This window comes from Stylophora pistillata, chromosome 12 (genome assembly GCF_964205215.1).
Source record: "Stylophora pistillata chromosome 12, jaStyPist1.2, whole genome shotgun sequence".
Taxonomy (NCBI): domain Eukaryota; kingdom Metazoa; phylum Cnidaria; class Anthozoa; order Scleractinia; family Pocilloporidae; genus Stylophora; species Stylophora pistillata.
This window is the reverse complement of record NC_142530.1, coordinates 2,890,769-2,909,952: the sequence shown is the minus strand read 5'-3', so window position 1 is coordinate 2,909,952 and position 19,184 is coordinate 2,890,769. Positions and strand designations below refer to the sequence as shown.

General features: G+C 40.8%; 3 protein-coding genes and 1 pseudogene across 6 annotated transcripts in view; 2 read left to right on the top strand and 2 right to left on the bottom strand.

Moving 5' to 3' along the window:
• The first annotated feature begins 171 nt into the window (after nt 1-171).
• On the top strand, nt 172-1,323 carry LOC111345923 (uncharacterized). The gene has a single exon (XM_022953207.1). It carries the CDS (start codon nt 172-174, stop codon nt 1,321-1,323), a length of 1,152 nt encoding a protein of 383 aa, XP_022808942.1.
• Nucleotides 1,324-1,533: 210 nt separating this feature from the next.
• On the top strand, nt 1,534-2,064 carry LOC148718401 (uncharacterized). The gene has a single exon (XM_088741542.1). It carries the CDS (start codon nt 1,534-1,536, stop codon nt 2,062-2,064), a length of 531 nt encoding a protein of 176 aa, XP_088597668.1.
• A 7,120-nt stretch (nt 2,065-9,184) lies between these two features.
• LOC148718400 (uncharacterized) lies at nt 9,185-10,815 on the bottom strand (annotated as a pseudogene).
• A 985-nt stretch (nt 10,816-11,800) lies between these two features.
• Nucleotides 11,801-19,184, bottom strand: part of LOC111345928 (uncharacterized) — a 30,476-nt gene continuing 23,092 nt past the window's right edge. For all 4 annotated transcript variants that reach the window (XM_022953213.2, XM_022953211.2, XM_022953212.2 and 1 more), the window contains one exon: nt 11,801-17,488. In XM_022953213.2, the coding sequence (XP_022808948.1) occupies nt 13,779-17,435 (3,657 nt within the window). In that variant the 5' untranslated portion in view covers nt 17,436-17,488 and the 3' untranslated portion in view covers nt 11,801-13,778. The remainder of the gene's footprint in view (nt 17,489-19,184) is intronic.

The following is a 19,184-nucleotide window of genomic DNA, read 5'->3' as shown; positions in this document are numbered from 1 at the left end:
CAGTCTATATCCGCTGTGGACACGATAATGATACTGTAACCAGTCGCCTGATAGCAGCAAAGAGCAAAGTTGCACTACTGAACCCGATGACAGTACCCAGACTGGAACTCATGGGTGGGATTTTTTGGCCTACGCTTAACACAGTCGTTGCTGACAGCCTTAGAAGTACCAATGCAAAGCGTGACGTTCCACTCTGACAGTACAGATGTTCTATGGTGGATTCGAGGACACGGCAAGGACTTCCGACCGTTCGTAACCAACCGAATTGGTAAAATACAGATGTTCACTGTGCCGTCACAGTGGCAGCATGTCTCTACCTCTACCAAAGAGAATCCAGCCGATTTATGTACAAGAGGGGTCACGCCTTCAGAATTAGCCAAATGTTCCTTGTGGTGGAGTGGTCCTGACTGGCTGACAGATGATTTCAGTAAGTGGTCAAAGACGAAAGTCCCGGACAGACCTAGTGAAATGCCAGAGATGAGAAACTCGAAAAGGAAAGAAGACATGAATGCATATGCAACCCTTATGACGTGTAATCTTCAGAAAGGAACCGCATCGAAACAAAGCTGCACGTTAAAAGAGTGGAGACTAGATCCGAAACGGTTTTTCAATTGGACACGTTTGGTTCGAGTACACGCGAGAGTGAGAAGAGTACTACAAAACATGCGCAACAGAGACAACAGGAATGAAACTATGGAACTGTTACCCGAAGAATTGAAGGATGCTGAAGGAGAAATAGTGCGCTTGGCACAACGCAACGCCTTTTGTGACGAGTACACAGCTTTGAGCTCAGGGAAACCGATACCAAAGAAAAGCCAGTTGATAAAGCTTAACCCGTGCATTGACGACGAGGGAGTTATCCGCAGTGATGGCCGATTAAAGTTCGCAGGTTTTCTTCCATGTGATACCAGATTTCCAATCATTCTACCTCGTGGACACTGGGTGACGAAACTTATCGTGAAGCACTATCATGAGAGAGGAAATCATGCTGTTGGACTAAACTTCACTCTTTTCCAGTTGAGTAAGAGATTTTGGATTATCGCCGCACGCGAGGAGATTCACCAGCGGGATCGTGAATGTAACGAATGTAAGAGAGAACGAAACAAGCCAGCTTGTCAGATTATGGCCCCACTCCCGCAAATGAGGCTCCATTTCAGCTTCAGACCCTTCGCCCAAACAGCCGTAGATTTTGTAGGTCCTTTCTATACTGTTCAAGGACGCGGAAAACCACAACAGAAAAGGTGGCTGTGCCTTTTTGCTTGCTTGGAAACACGAGCAGTGCATTTAGAGATGGCCTGTGGACTGGATACCGACCTGTTCTGAAACGCCTTCGCACGTTTTACCAGTCGTCGTGGAGTTCTTAAAGAAGTGACAAGCGACAGAGGCACAAATTTCGTGGGTGCAGTGAGCGTGTTAAAGAAACTAGTCCGTCAGTTAGACCGAAAACATCTTCAGACCAAAACAGTCGAACTTGGAGGGACATGGAGATTCAAACCACCAGCTGCCCCACATTTTGGAGGAACCCACGAAATAATGGTGAAAGCTGCTAAGAAAGCCACATACGCCGTTGTTGGAGAACGGGACGTGAACGACGAGGAGTTAATCACCGTGTTCGCAAGGGTGGAGTCCCTTCTTAATTCCCGTCCGTTGACTTATCAGGGTTCAGATCCACGAGACGATGTCCCATTGACACCTAATCATTTCTTGCACGGCCAAATGGGAAGACAGTTCGCTACTGAGGCCGTTGAAACCACTACTTTGCATCCGCGTCAACGATGGCGAAAGGTTCAAGACATTACTTCACGAGTGTGGAGGAGATGGCTCAAGGAAGTTGTTCCAGCCCCTAACAGTCGACCAAAGTGGACTTCAGAATGCCCAGACCTAAAAGTTGAGGATGTGGTCCTTGTAATCCAGCCCGATACCCCAAGAGGACGTTGGCCATTAGGATGGATTGTTGAAGTGTATCCGGGACGAGATGGCCACACCCTTGTAGCTAAAGTTACGTGTGGTGTCAAGACTGTCATGAGACCGATTAACAAACTGGTTCCGCTGTTAATTGCTTAGTTGGAAACACGCTGGGACTACCTCCCAGGGTGGGGAGGGGGAATGTTAAGAAGACGTTAATGAACTTGTGCACGTGCGACTCGCGTGCGCGTGCTTTGGGACTAGGTAGGCTAATTATATCGTAAGCAAATCACGAGGACCTTTTAATTTTGACGTGTGCGATTCTTTAGAGGGAGTTGAAAAGTTTTTAGGTTTTCGAGTAGCACTTTTGTTTAATGGTCGTTGTCGTTTACCATGAGTCTACAGTTTACCGTGTTGGAATTAAAGTGTTTGTTTGGATTTTCCGATTCGCTTCCGAACAGGGCGTGTGAACCCAAAAATACATGTTTTTCTTATACTATGTAAAAGGTGTTTTAGAACATGAATTTGCAATTCGTCTTGCCCAATTCGACTTCTTTTAGGGAGAAAATCGGTATTTTAAATTGAAATTCCACTTCCGGTGAAAACAACAGCGAGAGGTCGTGACGTAAGCGGTGGAACTAAAACAATGCACAACACGGTTTCCTCAGTAGAATTGATATGGCAGCTCGTGCATGCGAGTAGCGATAGTTCGGACGATGTTTTTTCAGAAGAGAGGGACTCGAATGCCTTAAACTCATATGACAGCAATGGGAATACTTCAGAACCTTTAAGAGTGTCTGGGCCACGTCCTTAAGCCGCGTATGGTTCATCGAACGATCCGCACGAAGGCAGCACAAAACTGGTTGACAGCGATACCGAGAAAAAGACTGGTATTTAATCCATTGGGTGATTTATTTTCATTCGGCATGAAAACCTAATAAAGTAAGTTGAAAATCTAAACATGAGCTTCTGGGGTTGTTTTATATAAAATTATCAATAATGCGAGTATGGAATTTGTCAGCCAGTGTTGAAAACATTGAACGGAAATCGGGCAAGTGTGGCGAAATGTAAAGGAACAAGAGCCTGAAGCCAAGATGAGTTACTAAACATCCAGGTTTTCAAACAACCTGCCTCGATATATGAGTGCTGGAGACGGGTTATCGCACGTACAGGCAGCAGTACCTCACAAATGATCACACCTGAAACGAATAAGAACAAAGGTATAGACAGACCGGCACGGACTCACCATATGGCTCTTGTAGTCGCGTTGCATTATCACCTTCAAATTGCACGTTTTTTTTTCTCTCACAAGCGTGTCCTCAGTGATTTTTTCGTTAAGTTTTCAGAGATAAACGGATAATATATGAAAATTGTTTTCAGCAAGGGTGGACTGTGTATCCAGGCAGATTGGGGAGTTTGTTGAAGCCATTTCTCAGTCATGCCATTGAAGTGTGTTTGCCTCGATACACTTGGTCAATGATCTCATAAACCCTTTCCTGCGTGTTTTTTGCTATCGGTGCTTTGAGAGGTTTGAAGTGAATTCCGCTGTCGAGTTGCACTTTGATGACTGATGACTGCTGTTGTGCTGCTTTTGTGAGGTTTAATGCAAAGTTTTTTTTAACTCTTCGAGAGCCGTTATTTTATTGCGTTACAAATTCTTTTATGACTTGGATAGTAATCTCATAGGGTAGCTCTAAAGGGCAACAAAAGGCTGAACCGGTGGCATTCAGTTTGATATGAGACGGATGTGGCTCTTTGTTTTGTCTGTGAAAGATGTTGTGGAGACGCATTCATCTTGCGAATAAATCTAGCAAGAGTTCGTTTGGTTTTACGTTCGTTTTTCATGGGTGTTGGGATGAATTCGAGACCCTATAATGGCGAGCTGACTTAGTAGTCAAAAGGCTGACAGTTTGAGAGGTTTTTAGGAATTTCTTATTTGTCTCCCTTTCTATCCTTTTACTTTTGGAGAGCTCACTTCTCCTCGGTTGTTTCTCAGTTCGGTCGGCCACTTCCGGATCCTCGCTATCTGTTGATTGCACGGGTGGCTTTTTGTGTGGTTTACACAGGTTGTTTAGCTACATTATGGCACGATCACATGCGTTCATTTGTCCACGAGAGTCAAACGCATGTCACGTAGTCTAGTGTCGTAAGGCGTACTAGTCTGAGTCAGCCATCTTGGTTGTAAGTGTGGTCTCGAGTAATTTTTTTTCAGGTGATAGTTTGACGAGTTAGTTCTCCTTACACAAGCCAACACACCCAGATCCGGTTTGTACAAGAGCTTTTACGCTCTTAAAAAGACAACATTTATCAGCTTGAATCTTCGGTACGAGTTGTACTACACTGTAAGGAGTCATTGCAATCTCCCAAGCCAACAACTATCGGTTTGATCTGTCGGTGCAGGTTGCACCACTGAGTCTCTGAAAGAGTTTGAACCTGTCTGAAGCCTCCTGGAAGCGCCATAAAGTGAAATAAGTTGTATGTAGTTGCATTCTCCTTGCACTGTTGAAAATTCACGGAGGCATATTTCAAAACGTCAAAAGTAAGTATGGGAATCTCGATTGTACAATCCCGTAAAGGATTGGCTTTTGTGATAATTTCGTAAAAACAAAGGACTGATACCTTATCAGGTTTTAAGGATCATTTTTGGAGTTTAATGCTTATGATGTAGTATTTAAAAATATTTTACTTGCCAGTATTGAAACAAGTTTTTGGATAACACAAAATGTGGAATGATGTGATCATAGTTAATAGAGCTCCCTCTATTAACTATGATGTGATGTTTGGGGTTTCACAAATGATTTTCTACCATACTTATATTCCATTGCTTATAGGGGCCTATAAGTAGTTTAATGTTACAACTGAAATGTGATTATTATTGTTTTCCAAGTAATACCTAGAATTATTCAGACCTTAACATTTCTTGACTTCCTGTAAGTTAGCAGTCTTCTAAATTCTCTTCATAATGGTTCAGATGAACATTGATATTTAAAATTGGTAACAATACAAGTGTATTAGGCCTTTACTCGGTAGACGACAACTCCTTTTCAGTTACTTGTTTGGTTTTGGTTAATTCATCACAATACTGATATACATGAAAAATTACACTCTTGATTGGCTGAAAACAGCTAGGTGTTTTTTTTTATGTATCACTAGTGCAAAAGTAACTACTCAATTATAAATGTAAACCACTGGTAGGCTCAGCAACAGTAGATCACACAAGAAACCAATCAGATTTACACGAAGTAGGTTGCGCGGATTGATATACATAGTGGCTGACCAAAATAAACAAAAGCTTGAATTTCTTAGGTATATTGACAGACACTGACAAAATTTCATTCCTGAGTAAGATTTGAGCTGAAGGACAAATTTTGATAGCATGTCAAGTTGACCATTTACATGATGATGTCAAGTTCACCTTTTCATTTCACGTCTCCACAAAGTTTGAATTTGGGAAACAAACTGGCATGAAATAACAATATCAATAATAAGAAAACTTGAAAGATTCTGGTACTTTCAATCATGATACCATCATGCACTTGCCTGTACGTTGGACTCTGTTGTGTTTAAGTCATGTCTCTGATTACTGTTCCTGAAATCTATTATGGTGACACTTCCTCCATTGAACTTTCTGTTAAATGAAACTTCCAAGGTCAAATTGTGAATCTTATTGGGTTAAAAATTAGTAGCAGTTTTAATGTAATGTTACTTCAGAGTACTACCTAACATATGATTCATTAAAATATTGTTTGTGTTCTGATCTTCTTATGCACCAATCTTTTTTCCCTAGATTCTTCCATTTGTAACTCCATATTCACCTGCCTCAACTAAATTTTTCTGTGTTCTTTATTGAAAATACAGTCCCGCAAAACCCAAATACAATAGAGTACGCATTTTTCTCTCACCAACTGAATATAGAACTTTGTGCCCTAATGAATGATAGAAACCTATGCTCAGCTATGTGTTACTTTACATGTGTTGTCCAAAATTAGTTGTACATTCAAACCAAATCAAGCTCCCAATGGCTTCTAGTGTAGATTTCCTCATTTCCCAAATGTTTCGGCCCTTCTGGAAAGTTCTGTCCTCGTGTACTGGTACACAAAATGCCAAAAATATTTATATGAAATGCTTCCCTTGAGTTAATTTCACATCACTTGCATTGAAAAACACCACCAAAAAAATTTCAGAACTCTATTCCACTTAGTTATGTAAACAGAATCTTGACCAAACGTATTAGGCCACTATGGGAGATGATGCTGACCCTTTTTTAGTTGCTAAAATCCCCAGGTTACATGTGCAACCTTTGTTGTCAAAATGAGGCCTCCATAACACAGTTTGGCCATTAACCCTCACCTTGAAAATGAACATTTTGAGATTATTATATGCCAGTTATCTTATTTTATCGATGAACAGGAACAATATTGAAAACTATCTAACCGTTATAAGATATGAGCTCTTCTAACAGAAACTCAATGAGACACCAGACACGAAAGAACTGCTCAATTTCGTAAGCCCTACATGTACGCATTGCGGACCTATTTTTTACTTCTGTGAGAAGAATTCGTTTCTGGTAGAGCCTGAATCGTTGGTACAGCATTCGGGATCAGCAAGTTTCTTAAGGCCCATTTCCACCATTTAGCTTTTCTCAAAACAGTCAGGTGAAAAATAACTGCCTCAAACAACAGAATGTTTGGACGGCTTGATGAAATTGGCTCTTTTCACTTAAACAAATTTAACCCTTTGTCGCTTCAAACATGGTTCTTTTGGAAATTTATGCATTGTGTGCCCGGGTTTGTTTGAATTACTGCAAAACTGGACAACACAACGCTTTACCATTATAAAAAAATTGAATATATTCAACCAAATTGTAAGTAAAACAATCGTGACGAGGCCGGCAAACAAGGGATGTGAAGGAGACAAAGGTATCTCATGCGCTTTTGACCTCCAGTACCGGAAGGTTCCACCCGTGACGTCACAGGAAAGATGGCGCAATTCAAGATGGTAGGAATAAATAGATTGTGCACGGCAACTTTTGAGCAACTTTTAGCGTTTGAGCAACTCTTTGTAGTACCAGCGACTTAGGGCAACTTTTGCCTTCCTTGGCAACTTTTAAGCAACAAATTGATAAAAAACCGATCCAAACCATAAAAGGTCGTTTCATTTCGAAGGATTTTATTGAAACTGGTTTTATCAAAACTGATTTTATTAAAACTAAGGATATACAGTAAAATGACAATAAAATAACACTTGCATTACGCCCACGAAATCTGGACAGCGGCTATTTATCTAACGGGTGCTTAAATCCGGCGGTTATTCGCTGCAACATAGAGCCTGCCGCCGGCCATCTTGGTATTTGCTGAGAGTCATTATCATGGCATCGCAATCAGATGAAATTTCAGACGACGAAAATGGAAATAATTCAGACATTGACCCCATCGAGGTTGCCGTAGACGCTGGGGCAACTCTTAATAAACCTGCAAGCGCTTCAATTTCCAGAAAACGCAAAATTCAAGTCAACGAAGTGACGATGTTGTCATGGAAGATGAGGAAGAGAAACTTGCATGTTGGGCAGCCATCAGTGACAGACTTCCACATTGGGCAAGTCTAGGGAAGAAGTTGTTACTTATTCAACCAAGTTCAGCACCCGCAGAGAGAGTCTTCAGCCTTCTGAATAATGCATTTAATGATCAACAACACAATGCCTTAGAGGACTATCTAGAGGCTTCAGTCATGATACGATAAAACAATGCAAAGAGGCAGTAAACTTAAAAGTGATAAGATAAAGGCTGTAAACTTCATCACAGTCTAAAGCAAATGTAAAGTCAACAATATCATGGTGTAAAAAGAACGTGCACAGCTAGTGCTTTAGCAAAAGCTTATAAGTTCGTGTATGTCAACCAAAATTTGACAAAAACCACAAAATTATTCACGCAAGGAACTCCACAAACAGTTCTTTAAACTTTCACTGTGAAATGTTCAAGTTCTTTGCTCAGAAAATGTATTATTGCGTGGTGCTGGGACGAGCAGCACAAGTCACATAACCCTAATCAATCATTCTTTCCGTCAGTTGTCATGTCTACTCCTCACTTATAGAATGAGCCTGGTGTCAAAAGTAATGAAGATTAACCTGAGGCAGTGCTTGTTTCCAAGGGGTTTAATAAAAGCCGGCAACCGGCGAATTTCGCCGCCTACTTCCCAAATCATCGCCGCCTACTTTCTATCATTAAATTTCTTTTGAGTCCCTTGAGTCTCTTGAGTCATACAGTTTCTGACCTGTTAGTTATGAAATATGAAATAAAAAGAAAATGTTTTATTTGTTGTGTCCATTTTTTTCTGTCGCTGAATTGGAATATTTCTGAAAGGTCAGTTGTATTAAGGAATTGAACGCGAAATGGTTCAGTTGCGTAGTCAGACAGAGGAGAGGGGCAGGTATCAATTCTTGCCTCGATCACACTCGCTCTCCAGTTCCGGTCCATGTGCTTCGACGATGGAACCCTTCTGTAAACGAACGGGAGGCAGCAGTATTTTAGCATATTTTAATAAAAGATAGAGACCGGAAACAGAAACAGGTATGTAAACTAATTGATACAATTTGAAACACGGATGAGAAGCACATTAAAAGATGATATTCTTGAGGCACTAATGCAGATTTCAATGGCTCTTATCGAAGTTGAGTACGCCATCCAAACGATCCAGCGGTATTTCTGTGAGCAAACATCAAAGCGAGGCTATCGGGTCTACATTGATCAGACTTGGTTGCAATTGTATGAGAAAGTGAAAAAAAAGCTATGCTCTCTGCCAAAAGTCTTCCAGAAGCAGCCTTCTTTTCCGCTGAGGAGAAAGTACAGTTACTTAGTGGTAGTTGCCCACGGAATCTTACCAAAGAAAGACTAAAAGAGTGGTTGTCATTCCGCAAAAGGGACGGCGAAAGATGGTACCGCGCGGTCCGAAGCTACGAAGGCTGAGTTATCTCAAAGGTATTTATAAGATTGCATTAGTTTTTGTCACTTATAATTATTGCCATTGCTTAGTGGAAATTTCGAAGCATGAGTTTTATATCGACTTGTTTTACTTGCCGCAGGGTCATCAGTTATATCAAAAATAGTTGGGAGAATAATTTTACGGAGAAGTGGCAACAATTGGCAGCAAGTAAACCAGAGGACCAAACGGCGACCATCAATTGTGATTTCCCTGAATTTGCACAGTGGGTTTCATTGGTTGACGCGAAGGACGATGTCCCTTCATTTAATATTCAAAATATCGTGTCTTACTTTACTGAAAGAAAAGCTAAAGACAATGAATCTAACAAAGATTACAAGAATGTCAGCAGCAAAGCTTTCGGTTTGTTTCGACATGGTCACATCCAAAAACTGGAAATCGCTCGGGACGACGATGAGAAGGTACATATTCGATGTGACTGCTTACCTGAAATGAAAAAAAACTTGAAGTATAACGTGAAGCTCTCAATGTGTAATAGTGGTGGACATGAAGGTAACATTACATTTGCCAGCTGGCTGGCAAAGGTCCACGTGGTTCTTGTAAACATATAGGAGCTCTTTGTTATGCACTTGAAGAATTTGTGAGACTTAAGTGCACACGGGAATTTGAAACACGTACCTCAAGACTGCAGAGTTGGAATAGCGAGAAAGAGGAAGCTTGACTCTCAGTCAGTTTATGAAATTGATTTCTCAAAAAAGATTTATAGAAGAGAAGAAAGAAACAATGTCAAACCTTTGAATGATCCAAGACGTCCATCTGAAAGGAACAATGATTCGAAAAAAGGGTGTTGCGATTTTTGTATAAAGAAAATGTTACTCGTTGAGCCTCTGGATTGTTTGGCTTTTCAATATATATCTCTGTAGCATCAATTATTAGAGTAGTTGTTGAATACTTTTTGCGAAAACATTCAGGTAGGTGTAATTGAAGTCTCTCTGGAAGGAAATACATCAAGTTCTTTGAATCCTAAAGAAAATAAACTTGATCCAGGTAATAACAATTTGGGATACTACACCTTGGCACACTCCAAATCTAGCTGATAAGTCTTCTTCTAGTAAGCCAACTTTTAAACGACAAAGGACCAGAAAAAATTCATTCTCGACAGTCAAAGCCAGGTCAACTAGGCCCAGGTTTATGTTTGTGCTTGATTTCTCCTAAATCTTCTGTGTTTTGGTAGTCCAAGTGAGCCGCTGTCTCCCTTCCCAGAAAGTCAAGAACCATTGAAAACACCTCAGTTCTCAAATCCAGTGTAAAATCGTAATAATTTATCATTATCCTTGACAGTTTCGATGCTGAAGGCTTTCTCCACGATCAGTAATTCCAGCTCCTTCCTGGCGCTTCTTTCCTCCTCAAGTTTTCCAGCTCTTGTATTTTTTTGTTCAATTTGCGCTCTTTAGTTTGCCATGTCTCAAGTAAACAAGACATTTCGTCATCCTTTAACTTAAGTTGATGTTCCCAGTTTTCATCTCCAGTTTGAACTAAACCTTCACTTTCTAGATGATCAGTTTCTATACCATCTGAACCAGATTTTAAATCCGTGTGTTCAATGTTAATCGATTCGGAGACTGAATGCTGCTGCGATTTCTCTATTTTTGTTTTCTTTGTGTTCAACGATGCTCAATCAGCGGGCTTTTTCCTCTTTGGTTTTTCGACAATAAAAATAAACTTTGTCGGTAGAGAATCTGGCTTTAAACGAATTCTTTGTCCTCCCGGTGGTTTTATGAAGCAACTGGCTTCAAAATGCTGACTACACACGTAAGAGTTTTTGTTTACCGGAGTGTTCTCTCGACGCAGTTTCAAGAGCCATTCTGCCAGCAAATTCCTGTTTGACAGTGGGAGCAAATGCCATGATAAGTCTTTGCACTTCGCTTTGGAACTTCGATTTTGACACCCAAAAGCTATACAATGCTTCACCATGGATAACAACTCTCAAAAGTAGACAAATATTATCTAAATGTCAAACTACCTCCTACATTCCCTCTCTATTTCCTTGTACTTTACAGCGGGCTAGACCCGATAGCCTCGGTTTGGCCTAAGCTCACCGAGAGTCCGCTGATTTCGCGTACTCAACTTCGATAAGAGCCATTAATGCTAAAGCTAAAGGAATTGGAAAGCACCGATGTTGTGAAGAAGCTAGAGTCGCTCTCGGCTATCGCCTCGAGCGACTCTTACGCTTCTTTCGTGCATAGCAACCTCCCGCGTGCATCCATAACTCAATAGTGTACGCTGTGGTGTTTACCATTTGTTAATTTTTGTAAGTAACGAGCAATGCTTTGTAGCTTTTAAAAGTAGTGGTAACATGTGGAAATCAGTATTGGAATATGCTGGTGACCATAGATTGATAGACTAAACAACGACGAAGCAAGATATACCGCCATATTATTTATAAACATTGTTTTCCTATTTCATTTCGTTAATACTTCCAGACTCCAGCTATGCATCAGCAAATGATTCTCGTTGCTGTTTATACTGTATGTAATCAAAAATTTCCACGATGAAGTATTGTATCAGTCTATGGTTGATGCTGATTGTACAGTTGTCGCTAATGCTGTGGTTACTCAATCAATATTTCGCACTAAAATTGATGCTAGATTGCAGGAAGTGGCATTTACGGGCTTCCAGATTCCAGAATTTTAAGGGGGAGCATGCCCCCATCCCCCTCAGGGGAGGGGCCTTATGGCCCCCTGTTACAGCCGCCTACTTTAATAGGGTCAGCCACCTACTTCAGAACTTGTTGAAACCCCCGATGACATACCAAGCTCACATGGTCAATTCAATAATCTCCTCCCTTCGAACCTACCTACTAAAACCTATTTAGACAAATTAGGTAGCTTTCACGAAATTGATCTGTTTAGCCTCAATACTCATCCGAACGATCAAATAAACCAGCCAAATAACTGTATTCGATGTAAATACTATACACCTCCTAGTTTTAATGAATTCAAAAAACGCTTACATAAAGATCAATCTAAACATGGATTTTCAATCTTTCATACTAATATACGCAGCATTAGACGAAATATTGACAATCTACAAACACCTATTTTTGACGAATTAGATTTTCAGTTTTCTGTTCTGGGACTTACGGAAACCACAATTTCATATGCTAATCCTGATCAAAATATCCCGCAACTTAAAGGTTATAACTTTGCGCACGTCCCAACTGCATCTGGAGGTGTTGGTATGTATATTAGTGACACTTTTAAACTATATGGTGCTAGAAAATATTTCAAGTGAGGCATTCCAGGCTTTGTGGATTGAAATTACCCTCGACCGCAAAAAGAATATTGTTTGTGGGATTTTTTTATAGACAACACAATTCTCCAGAATCTTTTCGATCATACTTTGATGAATCTGTAGAAAAATATAACTGCATGATAGGCCCGTCTTTATAATGGGAGATTTCAACATTGACCTGCTAAAATCGCAGTCATCTTCTATTAGCCAAAGATTTTTAATGTCCGCATATAGCTTTCATTTCATACCAACTATTGACAAGCCCACCCGCGTACATAACAAATCAGCCACACTTATTGATATTTTTACAAATGACCACGTACAATTCTGTTTAAGCGGCAACATAGTCTCCGATGTAACTGATCATTTTTCTCAGTTCTGTATTTCACGTCACCCGACTAGTCGAGTTTTATCTACCTCTCCTAAAGTGCGAGACTCTTAATTTCTCACCTGAAAACTTCAATAATGAACTCTCTCAAATCAATTGGAACATCATCACTCTAGATAATCGCCAATACAGAGATAAAATATTCTCAACGTTTTACAATAAATTTAATAGACTGGTCAATAACCATGCACCCTTGAAGACGCTTTCTCGGCGCCGGACAAAACAACTCTCTAAACCATTGGTGGGTGATATAACACAAACAGGGACACATTGGTTGGTGATATAACACCTTTCCTATTTCAGCCAGAGTCTCTATGAATTATTCAACTTTGCGAAAGTTAGAAGAAAAACATTTCCATTCATTATGATCCAAAACGTACTAAACGATCGCTATGTACAATTTTGATTTTGAGTCAGGAGACCTCTGGGAATTTTCTTTTTCGACAAAGTGCAAAGAGAAGAGAAGATGAATGCATAACGCTTTTGCTTGTGTTTCGCTACCAGGCATTCTGATCATAAGGGCCTTTCTGTCCTCTTTGCTGAAACCAGTTATCTCAGTATGCACGTAATGAAATTCTTTCAACTCGTAAGCTTTCGAAATTCGAGTTGTTATTCAGCACACAACAGTTCCTCAGTTTACTCCCTCTGGGTATCTCAAACGTTTCTGAGTTCCATGCTCAACGATACCCATTGAAATCATCAAAAACCACGAGAACTTCGTTTAGGTTTTGGGTGATGTAACGTGGAAGGCCGTCTTTCATGGTTTTTCCTCTTCGGCAAATAAGTGAGGCGCTTAGGACATCTCTGGGGCTTTGGTGTTTGGATACTTTTTATGAGATCAAAAAACAACAGTTTTTGTCATGTTTAGCCCGATCCAAAGCCAGTTTCTTGATAAAATAGGCTTTCCCAATTCCACTCTGCCCTTGCACAAGTATACAGTTTGACAGCAATCCGTTTTCGTTTTCAGCCCCTGGTAATCCAATTTGACGTGCAAATCACCAATGTCGTCACTATTTCAAGCTTTCGTTTCGATTATCTATCAGCAAGCGCTGGTACCAGAGGATTAAAGAAACCGAGTTAACTACTAATCCCCCGAATATACACCTGGACACCTCAGCTTTATCTCAAGGCGTATCATTTGATTCTGTTTGACTTTTGGAGAGCCAAACAACAAAATATTGGAAAGCTATGCACTGCTTAATTTCAGCCAAATTTAGGAAACATAAGAAAAGGGATACGCTTTACAAGTACCAAGTTACGGAAACTCCTCTTTGGTATGAACATGCTCTGGCACGTGCTTCGTCGCCAGTAAATTTTTGCCAATGATCAGCGCCTCTTCAAAATAATACTTGGCTTGACGATAATCTTCCAGCTTCTCGTGTGCACAGGCAAGGTCACTGCAACATTTAGCGACAAATTCATGTTTGGGTCCCAGCGTTTTGCGATACGAAATTAGTGCACGTTCATAATTCTCTTTGGCCTTCTTCCATTCCGCCAACTTGCCTTGCACAGCTCCTAGGTTACTGGAAGAATGTGCAACGTACAAATGGTCTGGTCTTAATGTTTCAAGGTAAATTGAAAGTGCTTTCTCATGATGAAGTTTGGCTTGTGCTAGGTCACCTAGTTCATGGTGTACAAGGCCCAAGTCATTGTAGCAAGTTGCAACCCACACGTTTTTCTCTCCTAGCCTTTTACGACGGATGATCAAAGCCTTTTCATGAAACTTCTTTGATTTAAGGAAATTACCACTGGTACGGAATAAAACGCCCATGTTATTGTAAAGATTAGCGATACCAGGATGCTCAGGATCAAGCGTTTTCTCATAAATTTCGAGAGCAAGTTCGTACTGCATTTCCGCCCCTTGCAGGTCACCCAAGTCAAGTAGAACAAGACCTAAGCTAGTGCGAATACTTGCAACTTCAACATGTCCAGATCCACGCTTTTGAGATAAAATGTGTAGAGCTCGTTCATAATGCTCTTTAGCCTTCTCGAATTCGCCAATCTCACGGAGCACAAAGGCCAGGCTGCTAATTGCATTTGCCACATAAGCGTTCTCAGGACCCACAGTTTTCTGCAGTATATTCAAGGACTCCTCATAGAGAGACTTGGCTTGGGAAAGGTCTCCCATTTCACAGGAAACCTTGGCAACTGCACACAAAGACTTCGCAAAACTAACATGGTCTGGTCCCCAAGATTTAAAGAACCCTTCGAGGGCACGTTCATAGTGCTCTTTCGCCTTCTGCAGGTCACCCATACTGTTCAATACAGAACCTAAGTTGCTGGTAGCTGTTGCAACATAATGGTGGTTGGTATCCAGCTCGCCCTGATAGATGGATACCGCACGATCATACAGTTCCTTGCCTTTCCGTAATTTTCCTTGCTCACAATAGACAACACCGAGGTCATTGAGGGAAGTTGCAACGCAAATATGGTTAGGTCCTAAGTTCTGTGAACGTATTTCGAACGCACGCTTGAGATACTCCTCAGCTTCCTCCAAATCATTCTGTGCACGGAATACGAGACCTAAATTGCTATATGTTGTTGCAACATCAAGATGCGTTGGACTTAATTCTTTCAAGTAAATGGACAGGGCCTGTTCAAAGTAGTCTCTTGCACGTTCCACATCATTCAAGTCACAAAGTACAGAACCCAAATTGTTATAACTTCTTGCAACTTCGACGTGGTTAGGGCCAAGTTTCTTCAACCGAATGTCCAGGGATTGTTGAAAGAATTCTTTTGCCCGACTCAAACCATTCAACTGGTGGTATACAGAGCCCAAGCTATAGTAAAGGGCTGCAACTTCTAGATGCTCTGGTCCAAGCTTGTTCAGAAAGGTTGGTAAGGCATCTTCATAGTGAGAGAGGGCCTTGCTGAATTCACACAAGTCAGCGTTTATACGTGCAATCAAAAGGGTCGTATTTGCTCGATCAAAGTCGTCAGTAATCAGCTCTTTGGCCAAATGAAGGTACTTTTTGGCTAACAACAGTTTCCCATGACTCTGGCAAATTTCACCGAGTTTTGTAAGAAATCCACTTGGAACATCTGACAACACCTTTGTTTCGCCTTGAGGAAGCCAAGAGCGATCTTCAGTTGCTTTCATTACAGTCTCAAGGTGGGGGACAACCTCATCATCGCTGGCTGCACCATCCTCGATAAACTGATTGAATGATCTCACAGCTCCGCAAAAGACGGCCCATATCTCTTCCTCAAGAAAGTTCTTCAAGGTAACTGTTTTCAGCACGTCATGGATTATCCGATACACCTGAATGTTGATGCCATTCTTCCCTTTTACAAGTAACCATAGTGAGCATGTTCCAAGCCTTCTCTCAACATCCTCTTTTCTCCCACACTCCTCATTTAAGCTGTGAAGGAAATTCATCACGACGTCTAGATTTAGCGGTCGTGGGGCACACATGGCAAGGAGACTAACTGTATGACGGATAATTTTGTCATCTTTCATGGCCAATTGAATCACCCTTGATAAACTTGCAAACTCGTTTTGAAAGCCTAGACTAGCTGTCACAGTAGTATTCAATTGGCCTAGCTCTAGCCTCTTCAGCAACTCGTTCCAGCCAAAATTCGAATCCCCCTTAGTTTCTGATACATGCCTAACATAGGCGGCAGCACTGGCTAAGGCTAGAGGGTTGAAGTCTAATACTTGTGCCACCTTTTTTTCCATCTTTGGGTCCGAGATTCCAGAGAGCTTGGCCAACAAAAGATGGGCATCGCTCACGCTCATACCCCTGCTTAATGAAAAATGCTGAGTAAAGTAGCGAAGTGAGGGGATACAATTAGTATCCTGTGTTGTTATAAGTAACTGGCCTCTTCCCCATTGTTCACTTCCAGGGTCTGGGAAATGGACTTCTACATGTGACATACTTGTTATGTTGTCGACGATCAGCAGCCATGATGAGTAATGGGTGATCTTTGTGCTTATCAATGACATAAGAGTAGTTATCTTTTCGGAAATGGATAAATCTTTGGAGAGGAAAGTGTTTGTAATTGCATATTCAGGGCATTTAACCATGCGAGCGAACGAAACATAAGACATCAAAAATTTTTCCGGGCTTTCCGCACTTAAGGTCATTACAAATGCAGTATTAGGAGAAATCTCTTTGGCTGAGTTGAAAAATCGTTCTCCTATGTGTCCGGCCACTATAGATTTACCACATCCGGGAGGACCTGACATGTACATATGGGTTAATCTATTTGCATTAATGCTTTTGAGCTGCTTGAGACTTCCGATGATTTCAGCCACCTCAAAGTCGCGAACTACGATTTCGTGTGCAGGTCTGGGAGGAAGATAACAAAAACTGGGAATAAGGCTGTTAAGCTGATCTTCAAGGACCTGCAGCTTCAGGTTTTTTTCCTGGAGTTCCTGAGACAGGAGGTCCACCTTTTTTAAAACCTCCTTGAGCTCCTGGCAGGGGAAACTCCTTTGAACTTGTATTTCTTGAATAGGCAAAGTGGAAAGACCAAGTGCTCGAAATGCTGCAGAAAATTTGGCAATAACGCGATTAAAGTCTTTGTCAGATAGTACGCCATGGGTCTTATGTACAAAAAATTCATTGCGAAACACTTTCAGTTTGTTAACATTCGACCGGACGGCTGGACTGAGACATTGCATAGAATCAGAGTGGAGGATTCCGTAGAAAAGCATGGAGCAATTCCATTCGCATCTATTACCGTTCATCATAGTGCTGAGCTCATCAGCATATTTTAACCTCTTTTGGGGGGATTCACCTTTCCAAAGGTCCCTTCCACTCTTAGGGTCATCTTTCCATTCTCCAAATGTTGCCTTGTAACGACGGTCCCATTCCCTTTTAAAGGTTACTCGTAGAGCCTCTGTCAATACATCGGTAACGATGTAGCAGATCTTGAAGTAATTAAGCTGTTCACTGTTGAATTCCATATCCTGCAACTGTATGACTTTGAATCAGTCAGTCCCTGGAGTTCATTGCACGTCTGTGTAAAAATGAAAAAAAGACATGGTTGATTATTACAAACACCGATGTGATAAAGCTATCAGAAATTAATATTACAGACGTCATCGTCTTAGGTTCGGCTTGTTAACCAGGAGTGTAACGATATACGCAACAATCAGAAGATTTCGATCAGCTTTGTCCCAGCTCCGAAGTCCTTATCACTCGTGGCTAAGCGTAGTGAAGGAAAGAGTGATTTTCTACATCTTAGAAAATATGACAGACTGACTGTCAAATATGGCGGATCAATTGGGGAGGACTCTCGTGGCAATGATGGTCTAATTAACAATTATTCCACGAGCGCGCGTTGGATATGAGATGATAGATAGCCAACGAGGCGCGTAGCGCCGTGTTGGCTATAATCATCTCATATCCAACAAATGCGAGTGGGATAATTATTTTATTAAAAACGTTAAATTAAATTATTAAATTTTATTAAATTTTTAGCTCTCTTTTAATTTTAAGCTGACACGTACGCTTACCATATTTGTAGATTATGGTATATTGGCTGATATACCATAATGGCTAAGCCAATAAAAAGTCTTGAATTGCATTATCCAATGATCTAGTTTTTAATAATTATGTTTATTGGAATCACAGGAACATTGGTTTTCAGCAGAATTACCCTTAGTGCTAATTGTGTCTTACAGAGAAAATCCAAGAATTCACCAGTGTCATTTTCATTCCTTCGTTGAACGACTCCTCGAGTGTTATCTGCTGACCCATTTTTCATTGTTTTAAACTAATTTCAACTAACTTCCAAGAAACAAAATTGATTTGTCTTCTATGTCCTTGATGCGCTGAAAACTGTGATTTGAGTATTACCTCCCCCCTCTCTCCACTGGAAAATTTATTTTTGGGGGTCCATAATCATAGCAGCCGAGAAGGCTTATCACAACTTTTTTCTGAACCCCCGCCAAAGAAGAAAAGCAAAGGAAATGCATTTAACATACTTTTGCAGCTTCCATGAAGAGAAGAGATACACTGTTGGCGCTTAAAATCAAAGCGTCTACAAGACACCTCATTGATGTTCTTGCGCAAAAAGTTCGAGTAAAATACGGAGTAAAATAAGACGAGCAAATGGAATAATGGGGAAATTAGGAGGGCATGTTCCCATAGCAAAAAATTAACCTGCTATCAGTGAAACCCCTGGACAATTTTTGGAGTGTACCAGCTCCCAACATAACAATCGAATAATGGAGATTTTTAAGTAAGCGCGAGTCGTATCGATCTAATAAAAAGAGAAAGAGTAGCGAGCTACCAACGTAACAATCCAATTTAAAGGAATCTAACGAGTGCGGGAACTGCTAACGTGACAATCATATAAGAGAAAATACTTTAAGAGTGAGCAATCTGTTAACGTTACATTCGAATTAGAGAATTTTAAGAGAAAGCGGCCTGCTAACAAAACGGTTACTAAAAAAGGGAAAAAATTGGCAACTACTAACGTGACGAAACAGAGAATTTAAAGAATGTGCAATTTGCTGACGTAACAATCGAATGAAAAAATTCTTAGAATGTACAAGATGTTAACAAAAAAATTGAATAGTAGAAAATTCTGAGGGCGCTGCGATCCGATGGGCGCGAGATACATACCCTAATTAACGCCAGAAACATACCACTTGAGAAGGTATTACGAAATAAGTCTTTTTTCCCGATTTTCAAATTGGCGGACGACA